Raw genomic sequence first — 18,840 nt, forward strand, 5'->3', positions numbered from 1 at the left:
ACATTAAATATGCCATTTTCCACTCATCACCCTTTTTGATGCTTATTAAATTGTGAGACCTTCTAAAGGTCAGGCTTAGAAAATCACTTAGCCCCAGAACATAGTAACATAGTTATTAAGGTTGAAGGAAGACTTTAAGTCCATCTAGTTCAACCCATAGCTTAACCTAACATGCTCTAACATGTTGATCCAGAGGAAGGCAAAAAGAACCATGTGGCAAATAATAAGCTCCACTTTGGGGAAAAAAATTCCTTCCCAACTCTACATACAGCAATCAGACTAGTTCCCTGGATCAACGCCCTATCAAGGAATCTAGCATATATACCCTGCAACATTATACTTTTCAAGACAGGCATTCAGTCCCCTCTTAAATTTAAGTAATAAATCACTCATTACAACATCATACGGCAGACAGTTCCATAGTCTCACTGCTCTTACAGTAAAGAGTTTGTCATCCACCCATACACCCAGGTCTTTTTCATTGATGGTTTTGCCCAGAGTTTTAGTATTAAGCACATAGTTATACATCTTATTACTTCTACCCAAGTGCATGACCTTACATTTATCCCCATTAAAGCTCATTTGCCATTTATCAGCCTAAGCTTCTAGTTTACATAAATCATCCTGTAATATAAAATTGTCCTCCTCTGTATTGATTACCCTGCAGAGTTTAGTGTCATCTGCAAATATTGAAATTCTGCTCATAATGCCCCCTACAAGGTCATTAATAAATATGTTAAAAAGAAGAGGGCCCAATACTGACCCCTGTGGCACCCCACTGCTAACCGCGACCCAGTCTGAGTGTGCTCCATTAATAACCACCTTTTGTTTCCTATCCCTGAGCCATCTCTTAACCCACTTACACATATTTTCCCCTATCCCCATTATTCTCATTTTATGTATCAACCTTTTGTGTGGCACTGTATCAAAAGCTTTTGAAAAGTCCGTATACACTACGTCCACTGAGTTCCCTTGGTCCAGTCCGGAACTTACCTCTTCATAGAAGCTAATCAGATTAGTCTGACATGAACGGTCCCTAGTAAACCCGTGCTGATACTGGGTCATGAGGTAATTCCTCTTCAGATAATCCAGTATAGCATCCCTTAGAATGCCCTCCAGGATTTTACCCACAGTAGAGGTTAAGCTTACTGGCCTATAATTACCGAGTTCAGTTTTTGTCCCCTTTTTAAATATTGGCACCACATTTGCTATACACCAGTCCTGTATTACAGACCCTGTTATTATGGAGTCTTTAAAGATTAAAAATAATGGTCTATCAATGACTGTACTAAGTTCCTGCAGTACTCGGGGGTGTATCCCATCCGGGCCCGGAGATTTGTTAATTTTAGTGATTTTTAGACGCTGACGTACTTCCTGCTGGGTTAAGCAGGTGACATTTAATGGGGAATTTCTATCACTAGTCATTTTGTCTGCCATGGGATTTTCTTGTGTAAATACTGATGAAAAAAAGTCATTTAGCACATTGGCTTTTTCCTCATCCTCATCCATATTTCACCCAGACTATTTTTAAAGGGGCCAACACTATCATTTTTTTAGTTTCTTACTATTTACGTAGTTAAAGAATATTTTGGGATTATTTTTACTCTCCCTGGCAATGAATCTCTCTGTCTCAATCTTTGCTGCCTTGATTTGCTTTTTACAGAATTTATTTAATTTTTTTGTATTTATGTAATGCCTCATCACTACTTCCTTTAATTCTCTAAATGCTTTCTTTTTGTCCCTTATTGCGCCCCTTACAGCTCTATTTAGCCATAATGGTTTCCTCCTATTTCTAGTATGTTTATTCCCATACGGTATATACTGTGCACAGGTCCTATCCAGGATGCTAATAAATGTCTCCCATTTTCTTTGTGTATTTTTATGTCTCAGGATATCGTCCCAGTTAATTGCACCAAGATCCTCTCTCATCCGTTGGAAATTTGCCCTCCTGAAGTTTAGTGTCCTTGTAACCCCTCTACTACACATCTTATTAAAGGATACATGAAAACTTATTATTTTGTGATCACTATTCCCCAAGTGACCCCCAACCCTTATATTTGACATGCGGTCTGGCCTGTTGGTTAATATTAGGTCTAGCAGTACCCCCCTTCTTGTTGGGTCCTGAACCAGTTGTGAAAGGTAATTGTCTCTCATAGTTGTCAAAAACCGATTACCTTTGCTGGAACTGCAGATTTCCATTCCCCAATCTATTTCAGGGTAGTTGAAGTCCCCCATAATAATGACTTCCCCTTTAGTCGCAGCTTCATCTATTTGCTTTATGAGGATATTCTCCATTGCTTCCATTATTTTTGGAGATTTATAACAAACCCCTATCAGTAATTTATTATTTTTCCCCCCTCCCCTTATCTCCACCCACAGGGACAGGGATAATCAAGCTGATTATAAATGTCAGGGAGGAGTGGCAGTGGGTATTCTTAACCATGATTTTGAGAAAACAAACACACAACAAGTATATGCATAGCAGGGTACTGTAGTCAGAGCAATATACATAAAAGTGCCATGCCACAAGGACTAATTATATATATATATATATATATATATATATATATATATATATACAGTGGGGCAAAAAAGTATTTAGTCAGTCAGCAATAGTGCAAGTTCCACCACTTAAAAAGATGAGAGGCGTCTGTAATTTACATCATAGGTAGACCTCAACTATGGGAGACAAACTGAGAAAAAAAAATCCAGAAAATCACATTGTCTGTTTTTTTAACATTTTATTTGCATATTATGGTGGAAAATAAGTATTTGGTCAGAAACAAAATTTCATCTCAATACTTTGTAATATATCCTTTGTTGGCAATGACAGAGGTCAAACGTTTTCTGTAAGTCTTCACAAGGTTGCCACACACTGTTGATGGTATGTTGGCCCATTCCTCCATGCAGATCTCCTCTAGAGCAGTGATGTTTTTGGCTTTTCGCTTGGCAACACAGACTTTCAACTCCCTCCAAAGGTTTTCTATAGGGTTGAGATCTGGAGACTGGCTAGGCAACTCCAGGACCTTGAAATGCTTCTTACGAAGCCACTCCTTCGTTGCCCTGGCGGTGTGCTTTGGATCATTGTCATGTTGAAAGACCCAGCCACGTTTCATCTTCAATGCCCTTGCTGATGGAAGGAAGTTTGCACTCAAAATCTCACGATACATGGCCCCATTCATTCTTTCATGTACCCGGATCAGTCGTCCTGGCCCCTTTGCAGAGAAACAGCTCCAAAGCATGATGTTTCCACCACCATGCTTTACAGTAGGTATGGTGTTTGATGGATGCAACTCGGTATTCTTTTTCCTCCAAACACGACAAGTTGTGTTTCTACCAAACAGTTCCAGTTTGGTTTCATCAGACCATAGGACATTTTCCCAAAACTCCTCTGGATCATCCAAATGCTCTCTAGCAAACTTCAGACGGGCCCGGACATGTACTGGCTTAAGCAGTGGGACACGTCTGGCACTGCAGGATCTGAGTCCATGGTGGCGTAGTGTGTTACTTATGGTAGGCCTTGTTACATTGGTCCCAGCTCTCTGCAGTTCATTCACTAGGTCCCCCCGCGTGGTTCTGGGATTTTTGCTCACCGTTCTTGTGATCATTCTGACCCCACGGGGTGGGATTTTGCGTGGAGCCCCAGATCGAGGGAGATTATCAGTGGTCTTGTATGTCTTCCATTTTCTAATTATTGCTCCCACTGTTGATTTCTTCACTCCAAGCTGGTTGGCTATTGCAGATTCAGTCTTCCCAGCCTGGTGCAGGGCTACAATTTTGTTTCTGGTGTCCTTTGACAGCTCTCTGGTCTTCACCATAGTGGAGTTTGGAGTCAGACTGTTTGAGGGTGTGCACAGGTGTCTTTTTATACTGATAACAAGTTTAAACAGGTGCCATTACTACAGGTAATGAGTGGAGGAAAGAGGAGACTCTTAAAGAAGAAGTTACAGGTCTGTGAGAGCCAGAAATCTTGATTGTTTGTTTCTGACCAAATACTTATTTTCCACCATAATATGCAAATAAAATGTTAAAAAAACAGACAATGTGATTTTCTGGATTTTTTGTTCTCAGTTTGTCTCCCATAGTTGAGGTCTGCCTATGATGTAAATTACAGACGCCTCTCATCTTTTTAAGTGGTGGAACTTGCACTATTGCTGACTGACTAAATACTTTTTTGCCCCACTGTATATATATGGGTAAATCGCTACCAACTCTAGAACAAACGAAAATGGATCAATAAAGACCCCAAAAACGATCAAAACACCCAATATATCTATAAAATATCAACTTTATTGAATAGGCAAAAACTATGTATAAATATAAACAATAGAGCAGATGTGGCCAAGTACCACAAGGTGTACAGGGACACCACTGAAAAGAGCATAAACGGAGCGCACGGAGCCGGGGTCAAAGTCCACTCATGACTAGTGCCAGATGGATTAGAAAGTCATTACCACTATAATACACAGTATAATGCCGCCATCAGCATACTAGCTACTAAACAAAGCCCAATAATATAAGTATCATGGTTATACGTTACCAGGAAAGCAGGGCAAGTGAGTGGACCAGATCTGGGGTCCGTGCGCCCTCCCCAACGCACGTTTCGGTAATAAACCTTCCTCAGGGGGATATATGGAGGGAGGTCAGATGCGCGATTTTATAGCTGCTACACCGGAAATACAGAGCCATCATGACCGGAAATGGAAAAACGCCGCAACCGGAAGTAACATATGGTTACTAAGCAACCCATTCACTATTAGGCCAAATGGAAGTAAACACAAACACAAACCGGAAACTGGATAATGCCGCGGCCGGAAGTGACAGCAAGTCACTAGGCAACCGATTCCCTATGTAGCCAAGTGGACCAGAATAAAGCGACAATATAACCGCTACCCCGACACCATCAGGTAATGCCGTGCAGCGCCGTACACCGGGCGGACACAGGGCCCTGTGTCCCCCAGCAACATACGCATAGCGGCGCCACCAAAGCGACGAGACACACGGATAAATGGCCGCGCATGCGCAAACGCATGCAATAGACACAACCTCCATCTTGGAATAGGGAAAGAGGCACATACAGCAGCATAAGTCAGCGGGAGAAAAAAGAAAGAAAGAAAACAGATAACTGGGTTTACATACAGAGGGGCATATAAGGAGTATAAGTACATCTTGTAGACAGAAAATGCAACAAATAACCCTCATACTGGAAACGTACCACAGATATAAGATATACAAATATATACGGATGATATTGTACAAGTCACATGTATAGCATACAAAATAACTGTAGTGCTGACAGAATAATAAGTCCGTATAGATGTACACAGTTGTAAATTATGAAATAAAGTCTCATATTAATCAGTCCATGGTATCCATTCCACTACATAGAAGCTGTTGATGATAAGATCCAAAAGTCTTCAAGATATTCTGCCACCGGTGTAGAAGACCCCAAATCAGAGATTAGACCCATCCAAATGTCCACATCAGCACGTAACACCACCAATACGAAAAACGCACAAACAAGACCTAAATATAAATATGAATATAAATATATATATTAGTAAAATACAACACAAAAATTAAAAACATATAATAAAACAGTGTCTCGCACACACGTGCAGCAGAAGAGGGATCACAGAAAGGACGAGAAGTTGAAATACTCATTGAGGCCACGGGGGTGGACAGTACCGAGTGTCCAGATCCATCGAGTTTCTAATTGAGAGAGGCGTTGAGAAATATTCCCCCCTCGGATACCCAGGTCGATGGAGTCAATACCCTTTACTCGAAACCCCCTGCTATTACAGCCGTGATGAATCTTAAAGTGTTTCGGGATTGTATTTAGGAGCACCATGTCGCCTTGTTCTCTTGCCGCCTCAATGCCACGTACGTGCTCCCTGACTCTAACCTTAAGCTGGCGTGTAGTAAGGCCTACATAAATCAGGGAGCACGGACACGTGGCATAGTAGATAACATTACTTGATTCGCATGTAATTGACTTAACAATATCATACTTCTTACATCCAGAGGAATCGACAAAAGAACTACTACGTTCAATGTTACTACAGGCGACACAGTGTCCGCAGGGCCTACAACCTCTTCTGACCGGGACATCATCAAGAAATGTATGGGGAGATATATTCTCATAATGACTTCTGACGAGGCAATCACGCAAATTCCTCCCACGACTAAATGAAATAGATGGTTTTTTTGGGATAATTTTTGCGATCGTCTCATCAGTCATCAAAATAGGCCAAGATTTTGTAAGGGCAGCTCGCACTGTCTCAGATTGAGAGCTAAAGTTAGTAACGAATCTCATCATGTTAACATTTTTCGTATCAGTGCGGGTACGGTACAATAGAGAATCCCTATCTGTCCACTTTGCCCTATGATAAGCCCTCTTGATGGCCCTACGACTATAACCCATGCATGCCTCCTCCTCTCATCCTCCACATATGGTTCGGGCTGTGCCTGTGGGGCAATTTTTGAGACTCCGACGTATTTGCTCCACACAGGCACTGTTCGAGGTGGAGGCGGATAAACTTAGCCGGTTCCGCCCAATGCAGGCGTTGCTATGACGGCCGTGGTGGGGAGCGGTGCCTGGCTTCGGATGCGCGTGCGCCGATGTGCCATTGAGATTTCCGGCATACGCCCTATTTAAACCTCATTGTGAGCAAACAATGGCTAACCCTCTTTGATAAAGCAATCCGCGAAACGCGCGTCAGGGGGCTGCCAGTCGAGCGGGGAGTGTCCTCTTGCCTCTGATATGGGTAAGTTACCATAATTTGTGACCTGACTGTGGCTCATTGTGGGGGCATATTTATGCATGTTTAGCTGCTCTACTTATTTGCTACTATGGGGTTTAACCCCTCTACATGCGCCCAGTCTATTTGAAATTTCTATCCACGTATGCCCATCTCTTTGGGACAACTGGACTTCCCCGCCCCACTGGTATACCTATGGGCTCTCCATTTGAATCTTCTCCTGTGTTATATGTGCTATGATGGCAATTGATACATTTTAATGGTATTGTTGTTTATTGTTAATAAAGTTTATATATTGGTAAACATGTGTTTTGGGATTGCTGTACTCCGGTTTTTTGTGTTTTATATGTTTTGGAGTTTCCCTACCTACCATTGTGGTGTGGTTTATGATAGTGGGGGAGTGGTATTTATATGCTCCCGGCCATTTACATGTGACAAGTCTGGTGGTTTTTGTATAGATTCTAATTCCTCTGTGTCTTTCACAGCATCCAACCCCAAACAAATGGATTTTCGCACCCGGGACCAAACGTGGTTATCCCGGTTACAGGAGATATTTAAGGAGGACCCTAGTGGTATTTTAACTCAGAGTGGAGGTGACTCAGGGGAGAGGATTGTGCGGCTCAAGTCGCTTTTATACAGGCGGACGAAGCTATGGTGGAATAGGGCCTTCCTGGGACAGTACCTGGCACGTGGACTTATCCCCAGAGGACTACGTGTGCAGATTTTTCCGTCATTTATGGTTGATGACGAAAATGTTAAAAAGGAATGGGAGGATACAGCTACAAAATGTTCCAGGGGGTTCATGGAAATTCTAATGAAGTTGGATGAGACGAAATTAAATGACATTGAAAAAGAGGTTGATAGTCTCCAGGTGTTGATTAAGGAGGATTTAACATCTGAGGCACTTGAAAAACTGAATGGGGACTTAGAAATGGAGTTTTCCAAATGGGAGCAACAGATAGGTGCGGTTAAATCTAAGAAGCTACAAAGAGACAATTTAGACTATCAGGAAAATAAGGTGTATCGATGGAGGAACATCAACTCCAAAAAATTACGCACTCTGCCCCAGTCTCGATCTGGCTCTATATCCTCTTTGACTTCAGTAGATGACTCCAGTGTCACATCTGATCAGTCAAGAACCACAAATAGAGATATAGCCAGAAAAACTCAACCTGAGAGGGCAGCTAAGGGACGTCAGATGAATAAACGAAAATTTACACCGTCTGCGGTATATGATCGAAAAACTAAGAACTCCAAATTGGAGGTAATTAATTTATCTTCCCATTCCCTTACTAAGACACAATTGGAGGTCCTTAAGTTGGGTTTAAATTTTGTACCATGTAGTAACTTCAATTTCTTTACAGCTTTAAAGGACACACATCTCTTTTGTCGGAAATTGATATTGAAGAAGCTACATGGCCAAAAAGATACACATCAGGCCTCATCCAATGACATAGAACGTGAAACCCTGGAAACATTGGAAGATCTGTTGAGGGAACAAGAACTTGAAGCTGTAGGTAAATACCCTCTGTCAGTTGTACCCAGATCTCAATCATTCCCTCCCTTGTCCCTATGTCCACAGGTGGAGATCTTTTGTAGACTGGTGACTGAAGACTTAAAGAAGATACCAAAATATTTGCAAAATGATAACCTCACGACCCTACAAAGGAAAGCGTTGAGGGAACTTCAGTCATTAGATGGAGTGGTAATCAAACCATCGGACAAGGGAGGGAATGTGGTGATCTGGCCCACTGACAAATATGAAAAGGAGGCATTTCGTCAACTTAAAAACAGATCAACATATCAGGCCCTCCCATGTAATCCTGTACACTCTTTCTCTGGGGAATTGGAAATGATTTTGTCCAATGCAAGGGATTCAGGTATTGTCCCGGGAAAGGTCCTTGATGGCCTTTTGCCTAAACATCCAAAGGTGGCTACCTTCTACCTTTTACCAAAGGTACATAAGGATACCACCAACCCACCTGGCCGACCCATTGTCTCTGGCATAGGGGGGCTGTGCGAAAATGTATGTAAATTTATTGACCACTATTTGAAACCTTTAGTGGAGACGCTGCCCTCCTATGTCAGAGACACTACGGATGTACTCACTAGGGTTGACGGACTTTCCCTCGAAGCGGGTATGCTCTTAGTCACCATAGACATAGAGTCATTATATACCTCTATAAGACATAGTGACGGTCTTAGAGCGGCACGCTTCTTCCTCGAGACGGCCAACTGGGATGGACATTTTTCTGATTTTATTTTAGATTTATTGGAATTTATTTTGACACATAATTTTTTTGTTTTTAAGGATAGGTTTTTTTTGCAAATACAGGGTACTGCTATGGGCGCGGCATGTGCCCCGTCCTATGCAAACCTCTTTTTGGGGTTCTGGGAGAGGACTATCTTCCAGGGGGACGGGGCACATGCCGCGGACCCAGTGATAGGCTGGTTTCGCTACATCGATGATGTGCTTATGATTTGGAATGGAGACGAGACCAGCCTATCTACTTTTATGCAGAACCTTAATAAAAATCCTTTTAATTTAAAATTCACTTATGCTTGGGATAAGTCCAGTATTAATTTTCTTGATATTACTTTGTGTTGCCGAGGATGGATCAATTGAGACAGATCTTTACCGGAAGGAGACATCGGTTAATTCTCTCCTTCATGCATCCTCGGCACACAATTATTCTGTCATCAAGGCCATCCCAGTTGGCCAATTTTTGAGGAACAGGCGTGTCTGCTCTACAGAGGCCCGCTTCGAGGGTCAGTCCGCGATCCTTACTGATAGATTCAGGGCCAGGGGGTATAGCCGCCGTTGTATTAAGGCGGGCTATGGTAGGGCTAAACAAACTCGGAGAGAGGATTTGCTAACACAGTCTACCAAGGCCAGTCAAGTGAGAGATCCAGAGATAAGGTTCATTTCCACCTCCAACTGCCGCTGGGATCGGATCCGCGGGATTTTAAATAAACATTGGCCTATTTTACACACCGATAGTGTTCTTGCAACACATCTACCTCCTTCCCCACGTATGGTACAACGGAGGGGTAGGAATTTGAAAGATAATCTTGTTGCAAGTCACTATGTGGTGAAAAAACATAAAACATTTCTCGATGGATTTACTCCTAGGGTCGGTTGCTTCCCCTGCGGCTCATGCGTTGCATGTTCAAATATACAAAGAAGTAAGAGCTTTAAGTCATCCGATGGGAGCAGGGAATATAAAATCCGAGAGTATATCTCGTGTAATAGCACTTATGTAGTTTACTATGCTACTTGTCCCTGCTCCCTTATTTATGTCGGTTTGACTTCGAGAGAACTAAAGGTACGAACGCGTGAACACGTTCGAGACATCATTGCCGCAGGGGAGGTAACTGACATTTCCATATTAAAAACTATTCCGAAACATTTTCGGATGTGTCACGGATCCGACCCCAGCGGGTTGAGGGTGAGGGGGATTGATATGGTTCATGGGGGTATCAGGGGTGGCAATCTTAACCAACTTTTGGCACAATGTGAGTGCAGGTGGATTGTCACCCTTGATACAATGGCCCCCAAGGGGCTAAACGAAAGATTGAGTTTTGCCCCTTTTTTATAATTGTTCTAGATATAGACACAATTCCCTATTCCACTGTTCCTTTGTCCTCCTGTACGTGATATGAGGACGGGCTATTGCTGCCTTTTGCGACTATACTATTTATATATTTGGTGGTTTGGTCGTGCAGTCCTTCTCCCCTTTTTTGAGTTCACCTCCATATCTGATTTTATTGGTTTTTAATCATTGTTTGTCTTTTTCTTATTTGTTGCAGTTTCTGGGACTAATAGCATATTCGTGGCAAATTTCTCTGAGACCTCAATTTTTGGCCGTCATGATCTATATCTACGATTCACGTTAGCGAACAATGGAGGGACGTTTTGGATCCCCCTGCATTTTTTGCACATCTTCTATAAAGCACTATGCATATTTATTACTATTGTATGTTATAGTGTATGCTACATAGTGCTCATTGTCATTTATATAATGCACTTTGCACTTTGTGCACGTTTTGATGTAAATTGTACTTATCACTTATGTCTGTAATGTGGTTATGTATATTCTTATTTTTATTCTTATATGTATTAACATGCACTCCCTCTACTTGGGATGGTATGGGGGTATTTCTCACATCATGTCAGCCTCTATGGTCTTCAGTAAAATGGCCGATGGCCGTGCGCATGCGCGCCTGGGGCTAGATGCTTCCGTCTCCACGGCGGCTGTCATTTGTGGCGGCGCCTGCATGTTATTTGACGTCACCGGCGGGGTTCCGCCCAATGCAGGCGTTGCTATGACGGCCGTGGTGGGGAGCAGTGCCTGGCTTCGGATGCGCGTGCGCCGATGTGCCATTGAGATTTCCGGCATACGCCCTATTTAAACCTCATTGTGAGCAAACAATGGCTAACCCTCTTTGATAAAGCAATCCGCGAAACGCGCGTCAGGGGGCTGCCAGTCGAGCGGGGAGTGTCCTCTTGCCTCTGATATGGGTAAGTTACCATAATTTGTGACCTGACTGTGGCTCATTGTGGGGGCATATTTATGCATGTTTAGCTGCTCTACTTATTTGCTACTATGGGGTTTAACCCCTCTACATGCGCCCAGTCTATTTGAAATTTCTATCCACGTATGCCCATCTCTTTGGGACAACTGGACTTCCCCGCCCCACTGGTATACCTATGGGCTCTCCATTTGAATCTTCTCCTGTGTTATATGTGCTATGATGGCAATTGATACATTTTAATGGTATTGTTGTTTATTGTTAATAAAGTTTATATATTGGTAAACATGTGTTTTGGGATTTCTGTACTCCGGTTTTTTGTGTTTTATATGTTTTGGAGTTTCCCTACCTACCATTGTGGTGTGGTTTATGATAGTGGGGGAGTGGTATTTATATGCTCCCGGCCATTTACATGTGACAAGTCTGGTGGTTTTTGTATAGTTATTTTGTATGCTATACATGTGACTTGTACAATATCATCCGTATATATTTGTATATCTTATATCTGTGGTACGTTTCCAGTATGAGGGTTATTTGTTGCATTTTCTGTCTACAAGATGTACTTATACTCCTTATATGCCCCTCTGTATGTAAACCCAGTTATCTGTTTTCTTTCTTTCTTTTTTCTCCCGCTGACTTATGCTGCTGTATGTGCCTCTTTCCCTATTCCAAGATGGAGGTTGTGTCTATTGCATGCGTTTGCGCATGCGCGGCCATTTATCCGTGTGTCTCGTCGCTTTGGTGGCGCCGCTATGCGTATGTTGCTGGGGGACACAGGGCCCTGTGTCCGCCCGGTGTACGGCGCTGCACGGCATTACCTGATGGTGTCGGGGTAGCGGTTATATTGTCGCTTTATTCTGGTCCACTTGGCTACATAGGGAATCGGTTGCCTAGTGACTTGCTGTCACTTCCGGCCGCGGCATTATCCAGTTTCCGGTTTGTGTTTGTGTTTACTTCCATTTGGCCTAATAGTGAATGGGTTGCTTAGTAACCATATGTTACTTCCGGTTGCGGCGTTTTTCCATTTCCGGTCATGATGGCTCTGTATTTCCGGTGTAGCAGCTATAAAATCGCGCATCTGACCTCCCTCCATATATCCCCCTGAGGAAGGTTTATTACCGAAACGTGCGTTGGGGAGGGCGCACGGACCCCGGATCTGGTCCACTCACTTGCCCTGCTTTCCTGGTAACGTATAACCATGATACTTATATTATTGGGCTTTGTTTAGTAGCTAGTATGCTGATGGCGGCATTATACTGTGTATTATAGTGGTAATGACTTTCTAATCCATCTGGCACTAGTCATGAGTGGACTTTGACCCCGGCTCCGTGCGCTCCGTTTATGCTCTTTTCAGTGGTGTCCCTGTACACCTTGTGGTACTTGGCCACATCTGCTCTATTGTTTATATTTATACATAGTTTTTGCCTATTCAATAAAGTTGATATTTTATAGATATATTGGGTGTTTTGATCGTTTTTGGGGTCTTTATTGATCCATTTTCGTTTTAACCATGATTTTGTTCAGTTCTTAGATATTTAGGCAAGGACAGAGGTTACCATCTTTCTGTATTACAAAGAAAAATCCAGCAGCTTCAGGGGAGGAGGAAGAACAAATATGACCCTTCCGTAAATGTATCATGGCAGTACATTCAGGCTCCGAAAAATTGTAAATGTGAACTTTAAACAATTTGGCATTAAGGACAAGAATAATAGCACAATTATAAGGATGATGGGGGGTAATGACTCCACCTCTTTTTCTGAAAATACATCTCCAAAGTTGTTCAAGAACCCCAGCAGACCCTCCCAATTAGCGGAGCGCACAGAATAGACAAGATATTATCTACATTTTTTCTCCACAGCACAAAACTGGCAGCTCAAATCTCCATTGACTCCACATCAGATAAATGGTGGAGTATACTCCAAAGGAGCATACAAAGCACTCTGTTGTCCACCATGCCTCTTACGAATTCTGTACATCTATACAGCCTTGGTTATGGCCTCCACCAATCATGAAAAGCCAGAGCGTCCTTAAGAAATTTGGACAGAACTCTATGGAATTGACACCTGATGGCCACATTGTTCCAGCGAACTTCAGTGGGCCATTTTTTGTAATTCAGTACAATAGTCCACAGCAGTGAGGCTCCCCTGTGTCAGGTTCATGACTAGTGACACGCTCGGGTGTCCTATGAGTATATTTTAGTGCTCGGAGAATTAGCTTTCTTTGCCGCAGCTGGATGATTTACAGCTACTAGCCAGCTTGATTACATGTGGGGAGTCCCTAGCAACCAGGCAACTCCCACATGCACCTAGTCTGGCTAATAGCTGTAAATCATTCAGCTGCAGCGATGAAAACTAAATATCAGAGCACTAAAAAATACTCGGAGGACACCCGAGCGTGCTCGGGAAATCACGAGTAACGAGTATATTCGCTCATCACTATTTATGACCTTAGCCTCAGTGAACTGGATCCTGTCAGGTTCGTCATAAGCTAACCCTAAGGCGTCAAAGAAGGCAACAACAGAAACTCGTTCTGTTGCTTGTGGGAACAGTGTCAGGTCTGAGAACCACCTCGCAGGAGGGACATACTAAAAAATGTATCAGGAAAGGCCACTGCAGCTTCTGAAGAGGTCAACTGCACCTCTGAAGTTACAGACATTGCAGTCCTGAATAATTTGATTCAGATTTGCCACTTGAACACATGTGTGAATAGGATCCACACTGGTGAAAAAAATAAAATTGTATATGGCCAGTTGTAATCTGACGTTGAGTCACTGCTCATGAAAAAGCCATGAGGCAGGGAAGACAAGAAGTCCAAGGTCAAAAGCCAGGATGGTATGTCAAAGACAAAGGAAAAAGAGAAATGGATAGTCAGAGGCAAAGACCCGGGGTCAGGTAACTAAGGTCAGAGTGCATCAAAGGCATAAGGAGTAATACAAACAAGTAGTCAAAAGGAAAATCTAAAAGTACAGCAACAAAGATCAGAAAATCAGAACACAGAGCAAAGAACAAACACACCACTGAGCAAGGCTACAACTGGTAGTGATCTGACCATGGCTAGCCAGCTAAATGGTCAGGTAATCACCTTGAATGGGTGACACCTGTAGCAAACGCCATGTGCACTGCCTGATTGGACTGCTGGGCTGTCATTCACAATACTGACAGCCCAGCACAACCCTGCCTTAGATAGGATGACTGGGCTGTAACTCACAATACTGACAACCCAGGATGCCCTTGGTTCTATAGGGCAGCCAGGCTGTCACTCACAGCACCCTAAGTACACTGTGAGTGGTAGAATAATTACATTTACATACTTAGGATCACGTTCCAAGTAGATTTTCATACATTTCTCTCAATTTTCTGTTGCTAGCTGAAAGTTTTCTTTCAGTTGTAAAACCTTTTGTTAATCACCTAATTGCGTGCCAGCAGTCAAATGTTTCAGCAATCCTTTAATGGAACAATGCTGATGTCATGCCTTTATTGCTTAACTGTTTCCCATTAAAGTCCTGACAAATTTTCATTTTTTTTCCTATAGGTTCAGCTTTTGGCAGAGAGATCTGAAGCAGTTCGAGCAAAGATATCCAAGATGGTGGTGGTGATAGTACTTCTCTTTACCATCTGTTGGGGACCTATTCAGCTTTTTATTTTATTTCAAGCCTTTGATTCAAATTTTCAGAAAAGCTATGAAACCTACAAGCTGAAAATTTTTGCACACTGTATGTGTTACTCCAATTCCTCTGTCAATCCTTTTGTGTATGCATTCATGGGGGCTAACTTCAGAAAGTCCTTTAAGAAAGCATTTCCCTTCATATTCAAGACAAAGGCTGAGGTTGAATGCATCACAGGAGCTGCGAGGAATGCTGAAATGCACTTCATGTCATCAGGAACCTGAAAATTGAATAATCAATACTTAAAAATTGTAATAGGCACTGCGTTCTCGTGGTATCTAAGGACTGAGGAGGGTGGTTTAGTGACTTTGCTTAGATGCCAGTCTGGAAGTCAATTACATTGAAATAAGATGATCAAATTTATTAGGCAAGGCATGCCTCTTAATAAATTTGGTGCACCTTTGGATGACTTTGTGCCACACATTAAATGCATCCCTGCTATGAGTAGAGGCAGATTATTGCTATAATTTAGGAAACGTTCTGTTTTAAATTATGGTAAATTTGTTAGCTCATGGTTAACCACATCATGTTCCACTAACCTCTTACCCCTTTTCTAGCCACTTTTGAAAGTGCTCATAGGGATCAATGTTGCAAATTGCAGCATAAAAATGACGTGTGCCAAAAATATTTACTTTTTGAACAACAAAATATTGACATAAAGCTCTCAATAATTTCCTCTTATTGTATTTTATGTTATTGCTGTTTATTTTGTTTGAGGAGTTAAGTGTGATATAATATACAGTATATTTGTGAAGAAAGCTGGGCTTGTACCATTGCTTAGTTCTGCATATAAGCATATGCATGCTTTACATCTCTTTATATGGATGGATGAATGACAAATGTATTTTTATATGTACTTACATTCTATATAAAGACATAAATCCCCCCAAATAATTGATGTTTTTTTTATTTATTTTAAAATGTTCTTATTGAAACAAAGAATGGTGCCCCACTAACTGTAAGAAACATATCCTATACTGTATATAAAGATAGTTAGGTGCAGTTTTTAGGATAATTAATCCTCAAGTTTGTCATGTATAATTCATAAGTTGAACCCGCATGCAATCAAATGGATAAATGTATACCTAAGGGTACCGTCACACTATACGATTTACCTACGATCACGACCAGCGATACGACCTGGCCGTGATCGTAGGTAAATCGTAGTGTGGTCACTGGGGAGCTGTCACACAGACAGCTCTCCAGCGACCAACGATGCCGAGGTCCCCGGGTAACCAGGGTAAACATCGGGTTACTAAGCGCAGGACCGCGCTTAGTAACCCGATGTTTACCCTGGTTACTAGCGTAAAAACAAACAAACAGCACATACTTACATTCCGGTGTCCGTCAGGTCCCTTGCCGTCTGCTTCCCGCACTGTGACTGCCGGCCGTAAAGTGAAAGCACAGCACAGCGGTGACGTCACCGCTATGCTCTGCTTTCACTTTACGGCCGGCAGTCACAGTGCGGGAAGCAGACGGCAAGGGACCTGACGGACACCGGAATGTAAGTATGTGCTGTTTTTTTTTTTTTACATTTACGCTGGTAACCAGGGTAAACATCGGGTTACTAAGCGCGGCCCTGCGCTTAGTTACCCGATGTTTACCCTGGTTACAAGCGAACGCATCGCTGGATCGCATCGCTAGATCGGTGTCACACACACCGATCTAGCGATGACAGCGGGAGATCCAGCGACGAAACAAAGTTCCAAACGATCTGCTACGACGTACGATTCTCAGCAGGATCCCTGATCGCTGCTGCGTGTCAGACACAGCGATATCGTAACGATATCGCTGGAACGTCACGAATCGTACTGTTGTAGCGATCGAAATGGCAGTGTGTGACGGTACCCTTAGAGCAGTGCTCTCCAACTCCGGTCCTCAAGTGCCATCAACAGATTAGGTATTCAGGATTTCCTTAGTATTGCATAGGTGATGTAATTCTTGCTTTTCCAGGTAATACAGTGATCACCTGGGCAATACTAAGAAAATCCTGAAAACATGACCTGTTGGTGGCTCTTGAGGACTGGAGTTGGGGAACACTAGCTTAGAGAATCCACTGAGAAAACCTGCGTCCCATCATCCAACACGCGTTTCGCTTTGCTTCTTCCAGTGGTGTGCTATGTAGGCCAACTATTCATACTTTTCACAATTTTAACTACTATATTACATATTTTATTCACTGAAGTAATATATCTTGTGAGCTGCGCTAAGGCACCTTGGTATACAGGTCCTTCTCAAAAAATTAGCATATAGTGTTAAATTTCATTATTTACCATAATGTAATCATTACAATTAAACTTTCATATATTATAGATTCATTATCCACCAACTGAAATTGTCAGGTCTTTTATTGTTTTAATACTGATGATTTTGGCATACAACTCCTGATAACCCAAAACACCTGTCTCAATAAATTAGCATATCAAGAAAAGGTTCTCTAAACGACCTATTACCCTAATCTTCTGAATCAACTAATTAACTCTAAACACATGCAAAAGATACCTGAGGCTTTTATAAACTCCCTGCCTGGTTCATTACTCAAAACCCCCATCATGGGTAAGACTAGCGACCTGACAGATGTCAAGAAGGCCATCATTGACACCCTCAAGCAAGAGGGTAAGACCCAGAAAGAAATTTCTCAACAAATAGGCTGTTCCCAGAGTGCTGTATCAAGGCACCTCAATGGTAAGTCTGTTGGAAGGAAACAATGTGGCAGAAAACGCTGTACAACGAGAAGAGGAGACCGGACCCTGAGGAAGATTGTGGAGAAGGACCGATTCCAGACCTTGGGGAACCTGAGGAAGCAGTGGACTGAGTCTGGTGTGGAAACATCCAGAGCCACCGTGCACAGGCGTGTGCAGGAAATGGGCTACAGGTGCCGCATTCCCCAGGTAAAGCCACTTTTGAGCTACAGAGAAGCAGCACTGGACTGTTGCTAAGTGGTCCCAAGTACTTTTTTCTGATGAAAGCAAATTTTGCATGTCATTCGTAAATCAAGGTGCCAGAGTCTGGAGGAAGACTGGGGAGAAGGAAATGCCAAAATGCCTGAAGTCCAGTGTCAAGTACCCACAGTCAGTGATGGTGTGGGGTGCCATGTCAGCTGCTGGTGTTGGTCCACTGTGTTTCATCAAGGGCAGGGTTAATGCAGCTAGCTATCAGGAGATTTTGGAGCACTTCATGCTTCCATCGGCTGAAATGCTTTATGGAGATGAAGATTTCATTTTTCAGTACGACCTGGCACCTGCTCACAGTGCCAAAACCACTGGTAAATGGTTTACTGACCATGGTATTACTGTGCTCAATTGGCCTGCCAACTCTCCTGACCTGAACCCCATAGAGAATCTGTGGGATATTGTGAAGAGAAAGTTGAGAGACGCAAGACCCAACACTCTGGATGAGCTTAAGGCCGCTATTGAAGCATCCTGGGCCTCCATAACATCTCAGCAGTGTCACAGGCTGATTGCCTCCATGCCACGCCGCATTGAAGCAGTCATTTCTGCCAAAGGATTCCCGACCAAGTATTGAGTGCATAACTGAACATTATTATTTGTTGGTTTTTTTGTTTGTTATTAAAAAACACTTTTATTTGATTGGATGGGTGAAATATGCTAATTTATTGAGACAGGTTTTTTGGGTTATCAGGAGTTGTATGCCAAAATCATCAGTATTAAAACAATAAAAGACCTGACAAATTTCAGTTGGTGGATAATGAATCTATAATATATGAAAGTTTAATTGTAATCATTACATTATGGTAAATAATGAAATTTAACACTATATGCTAATTTTTTGAGAAGGACCTGTATACCTGCACAGATGTACTGGTACTGTATAGTTTGGAATTGTGTTTGTATAATATCTATCATTATCTTTGTATTATTC

At 42.4% G+C, this 18,840-nt stretch overlaps 1 protein-coding gene across 1 annotated transcript in view; it reads left to right on the forward strand.

Annotated features, from left to right (window-relative positions):
- LOC138670055 (G-protein coupled receptor 54-like) overlaps positions 1-15,840 on the forward strand; it is a 266,454-nt gene extending 250,614 nt beyond the window's left edge. The window contains exons 5-6 of the mRNA XM_069757100.1: positions 11,895-11,900; positions 14,826-15,840. Coding sequence (XP_069613201.1) covers positions 11,895-11,900; positions 14,826-15,182 — 363 coding nt within the window. The 3' untranslated portion in view covers positions 15,183-15,840. The remainder of the gene's footprint in view (positions 1-11,894; positions 11,901-14,825) is intronic.
- The last annotated feature ends 3,000 nt before the right edge of the window (positions 15,841-18,840 follow it).

The sequence above is a fragment of the Ranitomeya imitator genome, chromosome 1 (genome assembly GCF_032444005.1).
Source record: "Ranitomeya imitator isolate aRanImi1 chromosome 1, aRanImi1.pri, whole genome shotgun sequence".
Lineage (NCBI taxonomy): Eukaryota > Metazoa > Chordata > Amphibia > Anura > Dendrobatidae > Ranitomeya > Ranitomeya imitator.